At 39.0% G+C, this 14,495-nt stretch overlaps 3 protein-coding genes across 3 annotated transcripts; 2 read left to right on the forward strand and 1 right to left on the reverse strand.

Annotated features, from left to right (window-relative positions):
- The first annotated feature begins 57 nt into the window (after positions 1-57).
- LOC306907506 (uncharacterized protein) lies at positions 58-2,809 on the forward strand. Its single transcript, XM_079479643.1, has 6 exons — positions 58-415; positions 669-723; positions 816-884; positions 1,237-1,482; positions 1,593-1,694; positions 1,785-2,809. The coding sequence occupies exons 2-6, from the start codon at positions 678-680 to the stop codon at positions 1,868-1,870; spliced, it is 549 nt and encodes a 182-aa protein (XP_079335769.1). The 5' UTR covers positions 58-415; positions 669-677; the 3' UTR covers positions 1,871-2,809.
- arl3l2 (ADP ribosylation factor like GTPase 3, like 2) lies at positions 2,752-8,408 on the forward strand. The gene is made up of 7 exons (XM_079479642.1): positions 2,752-2,990; positions 4,897-5,040; positions 5,162-5,278; positions 5,366-5,416; positions 5,685-5,870; positions 5,941-6,996; positions 7,496-8,408. The coding sequence occupies exons 1-6, from the start codon at positions 2,973-2,975 to the stop codon at positions 5,986-5,988; spliced, it is 564 nt and encodes a 187-aa protein (XP_079335768.1). The 5' UTR covers positions 2,752-2,972; the 3' UTR covers positions 5,989-6,996; positions 7,496-8,408.
- Positions 8,190-14,334, reverse strand: LOC306907360 (soluble guanylate cyclase 88E-like; the record flags this gene model as incomplete). Its single annotated transcript, XM_079479415.1, has 11 exons — positions 8,190-8,914; positions 8,984-9,121; positions 9,536-9,679; positions 10,485-10,574; positions 10,637-10,746; positions 10,857-11,001; positions 11,075-11,221; positions 11,281-11,427; positions 13,348-13,435; positions 13,936-14,053; positions 14,154-14,334. The coding sequence occupies 11 exons, from the start codon at positions 14,332-14,334 to the stop codon at positions 8,753-8,755; spliced, it is 1,470 nt and encodes a 489-aa protein (XP_079335541.1). The 3' UTR covers positions 8,190-8,752.
- Positions 14,335-14,495: the final 161 nt, after the last annotated feature.

Below are 14,495 nucleotides of genomic sequence, written 5' to 3' on the forward strand. Positions count from 1 at the left end.
TTTTAAGTGACACATGACACCAATTTGCATAAATTAAAAGTTTGATTAAAGATAGAAGATGAAAACTAAAGGAGCATCAAGAAGATATCAAACCTAAATCCTTTAACAAGTGTCTGTTAAGAAATAAGTCATTTTAGTAGCCAAATAGGCCCATTATATTATATTGTATATTTGTTGACCATCACTGTCATATAAAAGTGTTTGTATACACATTCATTTAGTTGCTTTTTATGTCTGTGAAGATCTTGTGTGCATCTCTGTCAACAAAGCAGGTCTATACAGTATATGATCCTGGCCCTCGTCACCGGGAAGTGATTTGCATTCATATCTGGACATCAGTAAATAAAGATATTTATTTGATCAGAGCTTCGTGTCAGTGAGTCTCCTCTCATCCGAACACACCACCTGAAAAGAGGTAAAATCCTTCTTTGTTTTATATGTAGGCCTACTATACAGAGAGAGAGGGAAAGCGAGTGAGAGTAATTTAAGCTTTTGATAAACACAGTGTTTGTTATATAAGAACTATGAATTTTCAACTTTATAGAAGTATTGTTTTCTGTTATAATCTTCCTTTAACCAAAGCAAGTCTTTTCAGGATATTTTTCTTTGCATTCATCTTTTCACTCAAATGAATCGTGTTTAAAGATCTTATTCCTGTCTGTCCGCAGTGAGGAATCATGGGAGAATTTAAAGTAACGCTGCTCATCGTCTGCATTCATCTCTGTATGGACATTTCAGATGTGAAAAGTGAATTTAAAAGTGAATTTCTCTCCAAACACTCATAATGCGTGTCATTTCTCTCTTTCTGGTTGTAGATTCAGGCATTAAAGCGTATGAAACCTGCATGCCGACTGAATGTCTGATTTGTGATCGTAACGTATCGGGTAAGTCAAACGATTAGATGAGATTAAGAGAAGGTTTGGTATGGCAAAACATAGTATGCAGTTTATGAATAGCATGCTAAATTAGATTTTATTTGGGGGGAATGGATTCATGACAACTTTTTCTCGCAGTGTTGTGTAGTACTAAAGTTAAATATTGTCCAAAATAAAAAGTACATTAAAATCTAGTACTTTCTTTTAAAACTCATAAAGTACAGATACTTGAATAATGTGCTTTGAGCAAAAGGAAAAATACGTAATATTTTGCAACACTGCTTTCTCGATTCATTGTTTATTAAAAATTGGATTTTTCCAAACATCTGTATGAGCTTTCACCGGTTTCTGGCCATTCCAGATTTCAACGTGACCCTGAATGCCAGTCCCAACACAGTCCAGAAATGGAAAGAGGCAACTGTGATATGTGTTCATAACCTTCCTCTAGAAAATATTTCCATCAGCTGGGTCGTAAACAAGAATGTAATGGAGGGAGATCATGACAAAACACTTCAGATCGTCGAAATCACAGAAGAAAAAGAAATCACCTGTAACATCAGTAGCATTTGTGGAAACTTCTTTAATACTACAACCATCACTGTAGAAGGTATTATGTGATGTTGCTCATCTCTGTCTTTTAAAAAAACAATGTTATTGAGAGCAAAACTAGTGTGGTGATGTAGTCCTGATCTTACTCTCGCTCTCTACTGTTCTCAGATTCAAATGACTTGGTGGTTATAATTATCTGTGTCGTGGCAGCTTTTGTCCTCCTGGCATCTTTTGCCATAGTCATGAGGCTCATTCAAAGCAAAGGACAAGGTACATCTACACACCATCACCTCACATCATCTATTAAACATATGCAGGGCGTCGTACAGTATCTCATGCTCTCTCTCTCTCTCTCTCTAGCTCATAGAGAGACCAGGAGGAGACAGCGAGAGCAGAACATTCAGAACATCCACAGCACTGCTACCACGGCCACGAACTACTGGTGAATACAGAAGTCAAAGAGAGAGAAGAGAGACAAATTTGGATTTCTAGAGAGTCTGCATGTATACTTGATATCAAATTTATCAATTGATAGTTCCTGTGTTTATTTACACAACAGCATTGTTGGTTTGTTGCTCATGTTCACTTGATTTTATTTATTTTAGTCTAAAGAACCGCTGTATGTGTGCTTTCTCACACATGTTAAATAGAAAATATATTCTGCCAATTTGTGTGACACCAACTGTGTTGTTGTTGTTTTGTGCGTTCTTATAATTGGACGCTTTTAACCAGCATTGAGTTTGTGTATGTTGAGAGAGAGTTTGTGTGGTGTTTGTGACGTCGCAGTAAGTTGCGTTGTGTGTCAGACGAGAGGTTAATCCCATCTCAGGTCAGGACTGATGCAATGAGTCACGTGACACAGAAGCAAACGGGAAGAAGGTCATTCATACGTTATCCTAGAGAGCTTCATGTCTCAGATGAGATCTCATGGAAGCCTCGTGATGTAAATACTCTTGCAGAGCAAAGTGTGCAACATTTATGAGACATGACAGGTCTCTTGTGTTTATGTAATTAGATGTGAGTTTTGTAGAATTTGCACATCTTACACACACACACACATATACACGCTGAGACTGTATTAGATATCTGTATTATGTTATCCGTGTCAAATGTTTGGGTCTTTACTGTTAAAAAGTGTGTGTAAATAAAATGCTCTTTTGTGTTTTTATTTCGCCATCTCAACACTTGTTACTCTGTTCATAACTGATTGATCTCGATTAATTGTCCAAATTTGGTGTACAAATAGTGTTTACAGCAGTCAAAACATGAAAACCTTAAGTTAGTGACAGTGATGGCAGGTATGAGAGATAAATCTGGTTAAGTCTCAGAGGAGGAGGGAGAGAGAGGGAGAGAGAGAGACTAATTCTCTCTTTTCTAATCCTTTATTGCACAAGTCACCCAACACACTAAGCGAACAACTTTACCTCTTCTAAACTTAAACGTAAACACACTTTTCTATGGATAAAGTGGTAATGGTGGTTTTACACATGCGTGAATAAATCTGGAGAGACAACAGCAGAATGAAACACAGCGGGAACAGAAGTCAAGATGTGTGAAGCTCCAAAGGTATGTCTGTGTGTCACATTGTGTCTGTATAAACCACAGGTCATCTGCTGCTTTTGTCATCTCAACACGTTAAAGAGCGCATGAAATTTAACACGCATTGTTTTCTATACCTCAGATGGTGGCAATGCCAGGATCATGCCAACACCCCAAGAGCACTACTAGTTGCTTTGGATGAAATATGCCAGAAAGTTCAAAAATCTAATTCTGTGCACTTTACTGGCATTGATCAGTATTTTAGGAGATCCAAGCCGTAAGAGACAGATGACCTCACCCAGATACATCTCATTACTCTTAGTCGCGCTGCATCAATGGGCTCTGAGAAAACACTCGGTTGTTTTACACTGAATGAAGATTTGAACTCAACGTGGACTTTCCCTGCAATCTTACTTTCCGTTTCTTAAATATATCCAAGATAGCACAATCCATCTGGCTTACGTCTATTTTACATCTGCAAGACATCTGTAATACATAGTTTGCCCATCTGCAATTCGTCTCGCAGATGTCTGAACGTCTGTAATGCGTCTGCTAAAGATCTGGAAACATCCGCTGCGTAAAAACATCTGGTAAACATCTTAGAAAGAGCAGCTTTACATCCATTCTAAATCATAAACATCTTACAGACATCTTCTAGAGGCGTATTGCAGATGAGCAAACCATGTACTGTAGATGTCTTGCAGATTTAAATGTAGACGTCAAATAGACGCATGTGTGCTATCGATGCGTTGGTTGAAATATACGCATCTACGTGTCTTATTGTCGAAGTATATTACTGAATATGAAAATGCAGTTATAATGTTCAATTAACTCCATTGTTGTGTATGATGGTTGGTCAATGTAGTGTTTGTCCTCTTCTCCGCTGTGATTGGACGGCTGTGTATAAAAGGTGACGACCTAAAAAGTTAAAAAGGAAAAAATGTACTCGCAAAAGAACTCTTGGAAATATTATTATGATACACGGTGCATCAAAATACAGTGTCCTCATTTTTTCTAAAAGATTACAGAACGTTACCTACGGTTTTACGCATGTGGAATGGAGCAAGTGTAAATTCTTTCGTACCAACTAACCTTTTGAGATTGAAAATTTACCTTAGAATGACTTTACCAACGATTAACACAAAAAAGTGTTCACAAATGATTGGAATTCAGTAACATACACACGTTTAACTATCAAATCTGACGTTTACCAAGTATTTGTGAATCCGGAGAGTTTCCGGGAAGGCCAGTTTTACACGCAAATTACTCAGAATTTACTCATTATATACGGGTGTTTCATGAATGAGGCCCATTGTGTTGATGTTACACGTATGACAACATTGACAATAAATCATCTTAAAGGGACACTCCACCCTAAAAATGATAATTCTGTCATGAATTACTCACCCTCTATTGCTCCAGACATGTATACGGTTATTTTTTCAGTGGAACACAAAGAGAGATATTTGGGAATCATGTTTGCAACCAACAGTTCTGAAGCACCATTGACTGCCCGAGTAGGAAAGATGTAAATGTTAGTCAAAAGTGTCCCAGAACTGTTTGTTTTCCTACATTTCTCAAAATAAATGTATACATGTCTGGAACAATAGAGGGATAGGGAGGGATTCATGACAGAATTATCATTTTTGGGTGGAGGGTCCCTTTAAGACTAATCTTAGCTTGATTTGCAACGCAAGTTTCCCTTACATTACCTAACACACATTGCTGAACTTTTAAAAGTAATGTCTGCAAAGTCAATGTTTATATTTACTGAACGGTTTTAACTTGGACTATCCGACAACCATTCAACAACTGCACAGAGATGCCTCGAGGAGTCTCAAACCATTTGCTGTTCTTCCCACGATGTTAAAACAAAGATTACAATGTGGTTCCTGTATGACACAATAAAGATGACGGTTTGTGTGTATATCAGGGTCTGCTGTCAGTTCTACAGAAGCTGAAAGGATCTACTGAGGTGGAGTTAAGGATCGTCCTGTTGGGTTTAGATAACGCTGGTAAAACCACACTGCTCAAGTGTCTGGCCTCAGAGGACGTCAACACCGTCACACCAACACAGGTACATCACGTCTACATCACACCATCACACGCGCTTTCACATATGACATCACAGTCTTGGTTTCTTGTTTGATCTATCTTTAGGTCAGAGGTCATGGAACAATGACATGTTTTATTTTCAGGGCTTTAACATTAAGAGTGTGGCCTCGCATGGGATGAAACTGAATGTTTGGGATATCGGCGGTCAGAGGAAGATCCGTGCTTTCTGGAAGAAATACCTAGAAAACACAGACCTATTGGTGAGAGGCGGAATACAGATGACAGCATTCACATATACACTGTTGTGTGTTATTTTGTTAACCGAGATTGGGTTGCTTCATTTTTAGATTTACGTCATCGACAGCACTGACAAAAAGCGCTTTGAGGAAACAGGAATGGTGAGGCAAATATTTGAGACAAAGGGTTGTTTGTGTTATTATTATGCAACCATTAGTTTTATTAGGGTATTCATCGTGCAACCCCGAATGACCACAACATTGAACAATGGTATTTACAATATAACTATGGTTCATTTAGTTTCTCGTAACAATGAAATATCTGGAATATCTGGGCATCATGTCATAGAGGGGAAGAAATGACATGCTGAAAGTATGAAAGTGGTCTCAGATCAGGGATGTCACTCTTGTAAATGTTGTGCGCCTGCAGGAACTGTCAGAGCTGATCGATGAGGAAAACCTCGACGGCGTTCCCGTCCTGGTTTTTGCGAATAAGCAGGATTTGACAGTGGCGTCTCCGGCCAGTGAGATCGCCGAGGGTCTGAACCTGCACACGTACAGAGACCGAGTCTGGCAGATACAAGCCTGTTCTGCAGTCACAGGAGAGGGTGTACAGGTGAGAAACAACCTGACATCACTTCAGCTTTTTCACATTCTACAACCAATCTGTCTGTATATGTTTACAGGATGGTATGAACTGGATTTGCAACAACCTCGCGAACAGAAAGAAATGAAGTTTCCTCCTGCGTGTGCTGTCCCATCATATAACACATGTGATGATGCTTTCATTTGCATACGATGAGAGACTCGGAGCCGCATAATGAACATTTTCATATATGGAAATCCATCCGTCCTTTAACAATGAATGTTTGTGCTGTTTATACATATTTGATGTGAAAAGAGCAAGTGAAGAAATGATCTGGGTTCAGAGGTCATGTTGAGGTCTAGATGATGTCTACTTGACCTTTGATCTTAAGATCTTCTCATCAATTCATATTTTAATGAACTGGCAACAAAACAATACATTTTATGAAACGTTTTTGTTTCTTGCCAGAACACACAATATTTCCCTGAAAGTTCAAAAAGACTTAAGATACTGTATTATTTCTTGTTTTCTGTGTGTATGTAATATCTGCCAATGGTGCAAAAATGAACTTAATTCAAAGAGAACACCCCGACGGCAGACGTTGAAGAGCTTCACTTTTTGCAGCGCATTTATAAAATCTTATTACAGCCAACAAAAATGTTTCTGTCTAATGTACTTTCATCCTGCAGATGGAGACACAGAGAGCAGCAGGTTTCTCAGAGATGATGATACAATAATTATCTTCTTTGCATGATAATAGAGAATTCAAGCTGCTGTTTTGCCGTTTTCAGCGGAAAAACACATCAAATTATATGATACAAAAGACTCTGAAATCTCTCAAATGTCTCTCATTAGAATCTCATCAATGTCTCAATTACATGTACAATAAATAAGAGCACGTCATTCTTCAGCCTACTTGTTTTTTTTCTCTGTTTGATGATCTGTCCATCCCTACTTTTGTTGAGAGATGTCACGCTCGAAGGCTCAGCCACTCAGAGAGCATCTCTATGGCAACTGTATCTCTTCTCCTCTATCGCCGTCCTGTCTTCATTTCCTGCGTTCAGCGAGCGTCTGTGATGCAGGAACAGTTAGACTCTTCTTGACGAGCACGGACAGAAATATTTTGTACGGACAGGCGGCAGTTTAACTGGACAGTGTGAGTACATTTTCCCTCGAGTCAAACTTTTAGCTGGAGATTGAATTTATGAGAGATGTGATCGAGACAAAACACAACAAGACAAAATATCAAACTGCATAATATTTTTATACATGCTGCTTCATAACGGAGGAAGAGCTACAAGTCAAAAGAAGAATATGTGGATTTTCTGCACATTACATATTTAAAACTAAACCAGTTACTGACAATATTATTTTGTATTTGATGTGTACAGTAGTTGCCATGCTTAAATCTTGCGCTGGTTGTGTTGTTTATATGTATAAAAACATGTACAGATAATTCCAGGAAATTCAATTTATAATTGTTTTATTTTCTTTGCCTTTCTTTCTTTCTTTCTCTCTCTCTCTTTCCTTTCCCATTTTATAAAATGTTTTGATTAAAATATGCTTTTTGCATATCTTTTAATAAATAGAAGAATAGAATCTAAAATAAAGTCATGCGCATGCTTCATCTAAGTTCTTACCCATAATCCCCTCAGCATCATGACGGGTATACTACACTTCAGCTCTGTGGCTTCAGTCTTCAAAAGTGGAAACGTGACCTCATCAATGACCCCAGATGACAGCGTGACCCTGACGTCCACCCCTGCGTTCCTCCCTGAGGACACACACATACACGTTCACAACATTCTCATCATCATCATCTTCTGCATCGTGTGTCTCCTGCTCCTGGTGGCGTTCTTCTACGCTTTCTGCTTCCACCTCACACTTCAGCCATCTCCTAAAGATAGCCGACAAAACTCTGGATTCAGTCTGGACAGAGAGGACGCCACCTTCAGACGCAGCTCCTCCAGTCACTCGGCAGGGAATATCATCTGAGACTGAACATGCATCAGGACAGGTGTCGTTAGTTCAGAAGGGATAAAAACTATATCACTTTGTCTCTATTATTTTTGTATTAATCCAGAAACATTTTTTGCTTCACAATATACCCATGATTAAAAGGATCTTATTTTAGGCATGGTTTATTATGGTAAGGGTTTAGGCTAAAGATGGAAATGTTGGTCCAGGATAACAAACTATGTTTACCTTGGAACATCACACGGCAAAATCAGGCTGCGAGGTGAAGATTAGATCTGAGATAATGCAATGTTGTACGCTTACTGTATTCTTCCTGAATCTACTTCCCATCATGCATTGCAAAACTTCAAAATGTTTTCCTGTGATGATGATATAATAAGCATAAATAAGACTTGACAGCTATAATCCAGCATCAGTGACGCGTGAAATGATTCGGTCTGTTTGTGCTTTACTGTAATATACTGAAAGAAAGTAAAGAAAGTGAATAAATGAGGGCCACTTCTGCTTTATTGTGACGGAAAAGAAAACAGTCAGACACAAAACAAGTCAAATGTAAATCAATAAAAAACGTTTCTTTGTCATGATAGTTGGAAATCAGTTGAAGGAGTCACGTGCTTAAAATGCAGAGTTGGATTTCATATCAATGTTGAAAGAGTTGAATAACTGAAATGAAAATGTCAGTACATCCTTGGAAAGTGTCGATTTAGAATCTCGAACTGAAAACTGTGTTTTAATCCTTTAAGCTTTTGTTTTTCATGAAAGACTCCAGTGTCAAATTTGACAAATACTCATATTTTTCATCTACTAGATACAGAACAGAAAAGTGAATCCAATGTACAGAATAACAAAAACAACATATTCGCAGAAAATCTCTTGTGATTTTGAGGACAGACTATTAATGTAAGATATCAAACGTTTATTTCTGATGGGCACGTTTAGCACACAGAACACATGGTGCTTTTCTCCGAGCTGCGGGAATCACAGGATCCAGATGGAGACTCCATGATGGAATCTCGTCCATCGAACTCAGCCGTGTGGAGCTCAATGTGTGGATCCTGTAGACTGCTGACGTCCTGCAGCGGATCCGAATAAAGAGACTGTGAGAGACACAACACTGCACTTTAAAACCTATCTTTGTGTCTCTGTGCGTCTCAATAAAGTCTCACCTTACGGACTGACGTTTCCTCGACCTGACACTCCTCCGTGGACTCCTCCAGAGAGATCCCAGAGGTTTTCATCTTCATGCGGTGCGATCGGATGGATTTCACGTCACCTTCATGCTCACTTGCCACGCATGGGAAAACCTGAGAAGAAAACAATCATTTAACATTAATTACTGTATATCCATAAATATATAACTCCACATATCTATTTAAATTCCTAGTTGTAATGCTGCTGTTTGCTTTCTTTCCCTTTCCATTGAATGGATACAGTGTATTTATTAAATCAATCTGCATTAAATTACTCCGTTAAATATCATTTGGTTATTTTAACAGGCTGCATGACCTACAGCAGCAGATGAGAACAAACAGCTCTTTGGATGTTGGTAAACATCATTTTTCATCCCCCCTGGCAAAAGGCAACGCGAAGTCACGTCAGAGTAATCATTTGAATCAAAGATTACATTGACAAACATTTGAAAAAACACACTGATGAATCTTTCACAATAAGACCAGCAGCCTGTAAATATGAATAGGGTTTCATTTTGATGAGTTTACCAGCACTTCATCGATGGGGGTCTCGGGGGCAGAAATGGCGTCTTTTCTGATCGTCTGAGCTTCAAACTGAGGACAGGCAGCCTGAGCGTTCCCGTCTTTATCTCTCTTTCCTTTTAGCCAGTACGTCTCAATCTCTACATTATCCTGTCAGAGATAAGGCACGAGTACAATAAGACCACAGTGTGTGTGTGTGTGTGAGAGGGGAAATAGAACACACACACATATAAATACAAACTCTCACATACACACACACACAGTTGAAATAATCATAAGTGAGATGAAACGGTATAATGAGTCCTCAGAGTCTTTAATGAGAGTAATCTCGCTCTCTCACACACACACACACAAGAAATTAAAGAATATCAGCAACACATTAACACACAGCAACGTTCTCTCTCTCTCTCTCTCTCTCTCTCTCATTAGACGACATTAGACGTCATCGCGCATCTAAAATACTTACAAATAATGCAACATGGGCACAAATATCATAAAATGTAGATGCGGATTCAGTCACAGAGTAGTTACTTATCAGTGAACACATTTTAATCATGTTTGAAAGAGTTGTCAGAGGTGACGTTGATATCGAGCGATCTTAAGTGTAGTCTGTTTATAGCATCGTGGTAGCTTTTTACTACTTGTATTTAGGCATCACAGATCGCAAATATTGTGGTCATTTTTAAAGATGATCTTGATGGACAAAACCTGTAAACATCCTGAACTTTTGTTAATCACAGATCTTATGTTCTGCCATCCTCCAAAACTGCACAGGGATTTGGGAAAAATGCATAGGAGGTGTGGTCGAGGGAACCAGCGGCACCTACTTCCGGGTTAGCCACGAAAATACATCATCTCTGAGCCACTCCATAAAGAAGGAAAACAAACGTCAGTTGGTCCTCTTTGAGGAATTATAGGTAAACAGGTTTTGAGTCAGCGATAATGTGTGACTGACGTTGATGGTGATGGTACCGCGTCTGTCAAACATGAAATGGCTTCCCTTCAGGTGCTCGTAGGTGGCGCCGCTCAGCTGAATGTGCATCTCCTATTAATAACACACATCAGACATCAATAATCTGAGTCAAATGTCATTAACCCTCTCTCTACCTTTCCATTGCTCTCCATGGCAGAAGCGGTGTGGACCGTGTCCCTGTGAAGACCGTAGCGAGGCATCTTGTGCCCTACGACCCCAGCGACCACCATGCCCAAGTGAATACCTTTGAGGTCACATGAACGCTGAGACAATAAGATATCAGTCCAATCTTTCACTTTTAAGTGAAAAGAGATATAATGAAGAACAATGGTGGGAAAGAGAGGCATCACGTACCCACACGGATCTGAATGTTGTTTCCATTAGACGGATCTTTGAGATGATCGATGGACCGAACCATGTCTAGAGCCATGTCACAAATGTTGTGAGCGTGATACTTGTTTTTTTCAGGATCGCTGGCCACTACCATGTAGGCATCCACCTGACACACACACACAAGCTGAAAGTGTAGAAGGAACAACACAGATCAACAAAGACAAACAGCAAAATCTCACTTTAAACACTCTGTGTTTCTCGCTCAGCGTGTCAAAGAGCGTGTACATGGTGTTGAGCATGGACACCACCTGCATGGGTGTGATGTGACTGCAGATCCGTGTGAAACCCACCACATCGCTGAAAATGATGGTGACATCCAGAAACACCTGACGGATGATAATGATGAGAGTTGTGCAAATTCAAAACTAAAGGTGAACGTTCTCACCTCACAGGTGTTCACAGCGGGCTCTCCCTTCCTCAGTCTTTTAGCAACAGGTTTGGGAATCATTCTGTAGAGAAGATCGTCCGTCTTCTTCATCTCATAGTCCAACATCTTCATGCTCTCCTCTAGTTTGCTGGATTTCTTCTGCTCCTGTGAGACGGCAAGAGAGAACGTAAGGTACAGCATTTACATCTATCAAGCAGTTATAATTCACAACCTGGTTTGCTTTAGCCGACTTACCCGCAATAAAAACATTTTGTTTAACATTTTACTCTTACTATTATGTTCCCCAAGAACACTCACGTCATTAGGATGGCATCAGCTAGAAATACCAAGGGTTCTCTCCAAGCAAGGAGAGTCTGAATTTAGCTATTATGCGAGCCACAGCTGGAACCAGCTTCCAGAAGAGATCAGATGTGCTCCCACAGTAGCCACATTCAAATCCAGACTCAAAACACATCTGTTTAACTTTGCATTTGATTAATGTGCCACTGTGCCTCTGACCGTCCCACTGTTTGTCTTAAATGCTGGATGAAGGACGTGGCGACTCTACAAAACTTCAGTCGCTATTAGATTAATGATAATTTTAAATCTATTTTTTTTTTATTTTGCCTTGTTGTGCAAGCACTGTCGAGCTTGTGCAGCGGCAGCAGTTTTTGCCAGAGGGGAACTGGAATCCCCTGGTTAGGTCTGGTCTCCCTCTGAGGTTTTTTTTCTCCTCCAATGGAGTTTTGGGTTCCTCGCCACCGTTTGCATACTGTTTTGCACTGTTTGCCTGGCCGGGAGGCTGCTAGAATTTGATAGTCTTATTTAATTAACTCTGCATATAGTAATTGTCATGATTCTCGTGGTGAGACACGGAGAGAGGACCCAGGTGCAGACAGCGGGTAAGGGGTTAACAAATAATTTAATAAATAATAAAACAAAGACCCACGTGGGGGTAACATAACAAAACATGGGAATATTATGACAAGACAGAACAGGACTAAAACTAACTACACATAAACAAGACTTGAATAAACTCTTGACCAAAACTACAAATAACTAAACTAACACAACACAGGTACTCACCACACAAACCACAATGAACCAGCACAAGACAGAAGACACAAGGGCATTAAATAAGGGAGCAAATCAAGAGGGAAACAGCTGAAGGGCATTAATCAATAACGAGGGTAACGAGAGGATGGGAACAAAGACGAGACAGAAGAGAGAGTATGGAAGGCCATAAGAACAATAATTGTCTCTCTCCACATTTAACATGAGGTTCTGTCATGATCCTGCCACTAAACCAAGAGAAACATGACGCGGCAGAATCATGACAGTAATTTATTGTGTGTCTGATATTTGAACTGTGTTTTGACTTCCATAACCTTTTATGTTTTACTTATAGTCAATGTTTTCTTGTACAGCTGCTTTGTAACAATGAAAATTGTAAGAAGCGCTATATAAATAAAGCTGACTTGACTTTTTTGTGCTGTACTTTATTTATTTTCTATTCTAAACTATATTTTATTTTATTTTTATTCTTAACTGGTTAATTTTTATTTTTTTTATTTCTTCTAAACTATGTTATTTTATTTTTTATTCTTAACTGGTTACTTTTATTTTTCTTATTTCTTAACTCTTTTATCAAATGGATATTTTTAATTTCTTCTATGTAAAGCACTTTGAATTGCCATTGTGTATGAAATGTGCTATACAAATAAACTTGCCTTGCCTTTGTGTTTTTTTTTCGTGCATTTTATTGAAATAAATTTGCTCTGTGTGTTCCTTTTACTGCAGTTGCACAAGAAAATAGCACTTTTTTTAGTCTCATAATGTAAATATTGTATGTGTTTCCCCATCTTTTCTCATTCGCTCTTGACATCTAATGTTGACATTTGGTTGGTTTATTTTAGTGTGTCTGGGGTCTTTTTTATTCTCTGAACAGCACTTTGGTCCTTTTGATCGTGAAGTGCTTTATAAATCAAGTTTTCTTTTTGGGGCTCATGAATGTTCAGGAAGGAGAGATGTGTTGTCAGATCGGTTGTCTCCGTTTAAATATTACTTGCATGTCAAATTGAATACAATATTATCCAGATCTCTGCTGGAGTCATGCATGCTCATGTCATTGATGTACAGACCCGTTTTAAACATGGCACTTAAACTCTCCATGCTGAAAGACACACAAACACATTTGTCTTTGTGTCACGGTTATAACTGAATTCAAACTGAGCCTAGGATATTTTATATAAAAATTTATTTTTTACACTTTCATTAGAATATTATTTTATGTGCATTAATAGGCAAAGCCCTTACAGAGACACCACATACAAGTCAGATGTGCAAAAACACTTATGATCACTTGTAATACTCGTGTGGTTTTTCTGTAAATGTGTTTGCTGCTCACAGCAACATGGATAATCCTGTCACACTTTATTATGCATCCGTTATTTCAGTGCAACTGGGAAATGTCTCAGTGTTGTTTGATAATCAACATTCTTCAAAGTATCTTCTTTTGTGTTCAGCAGAGGAAAGAAACTCATCAGGTTTGATATTGCATTAGGGTGAGTAAAGGATGAATGAATTCTCTATTTTGGGCTGAAATGTCCCTTTAAAGCAGGTTCAGCAAACGCTCATTGAATGTGTATTTGTAAATTTGTGTGTGAGTTTTACACTGGTGTCCCGAGGAAGATGATGGATTCCCACTCTGGCATGTATCTCATCTGACCCTTGAGTTTAAGACAGCGGCTTCCATCGCCCAAGCTCTCCATAGCATTAGTGCTGTTTCCATCTGACAGCATCCAAAACACAGAAGCGACATTGTGATTCTCACGTGTACCTTATTCACAAAATATCATCACATGGTGTTAACAGAAAGAATCGCTGCTGACCTTTATAATCGTCTCCTATGATTGACTGAAAAGCCATCAGCTCCACGTCCACGTCTGCCGAGCGGTTGGCATTCTCATACTCAGAGTCTGTGACAGACAGAAAGGTTTTCAGATGAGAGAAGTGATCGTTGGGAATAAATGCATACGGTTCCTTACTCCTCTGACTCCTTGATGAAGTCATGCAGACTCTCACACAGCAGACCGTACATTCTGACGTCTGAAAGATCCACAGGAGAACCTCCAAATCCAGAGATCTTCAGATAAACAGACCTAACAAGGAATCTCCAAATCAGATTTTTAGCAATAACTGTGGAACAGAGCAGAAAATAGACACAGAAGACC

Source organism: Barbatula barbatula (genome assembly GCF_947034865.1).
Source record: "Barbatula barbatula genome assembly, chromosome: 18".
NCBI lineage: Eukaryota > Metazoa > Chordata > Actinopteri > Cypriniformes > Nemacheilidae > Barbatula > Barbatula barbatula.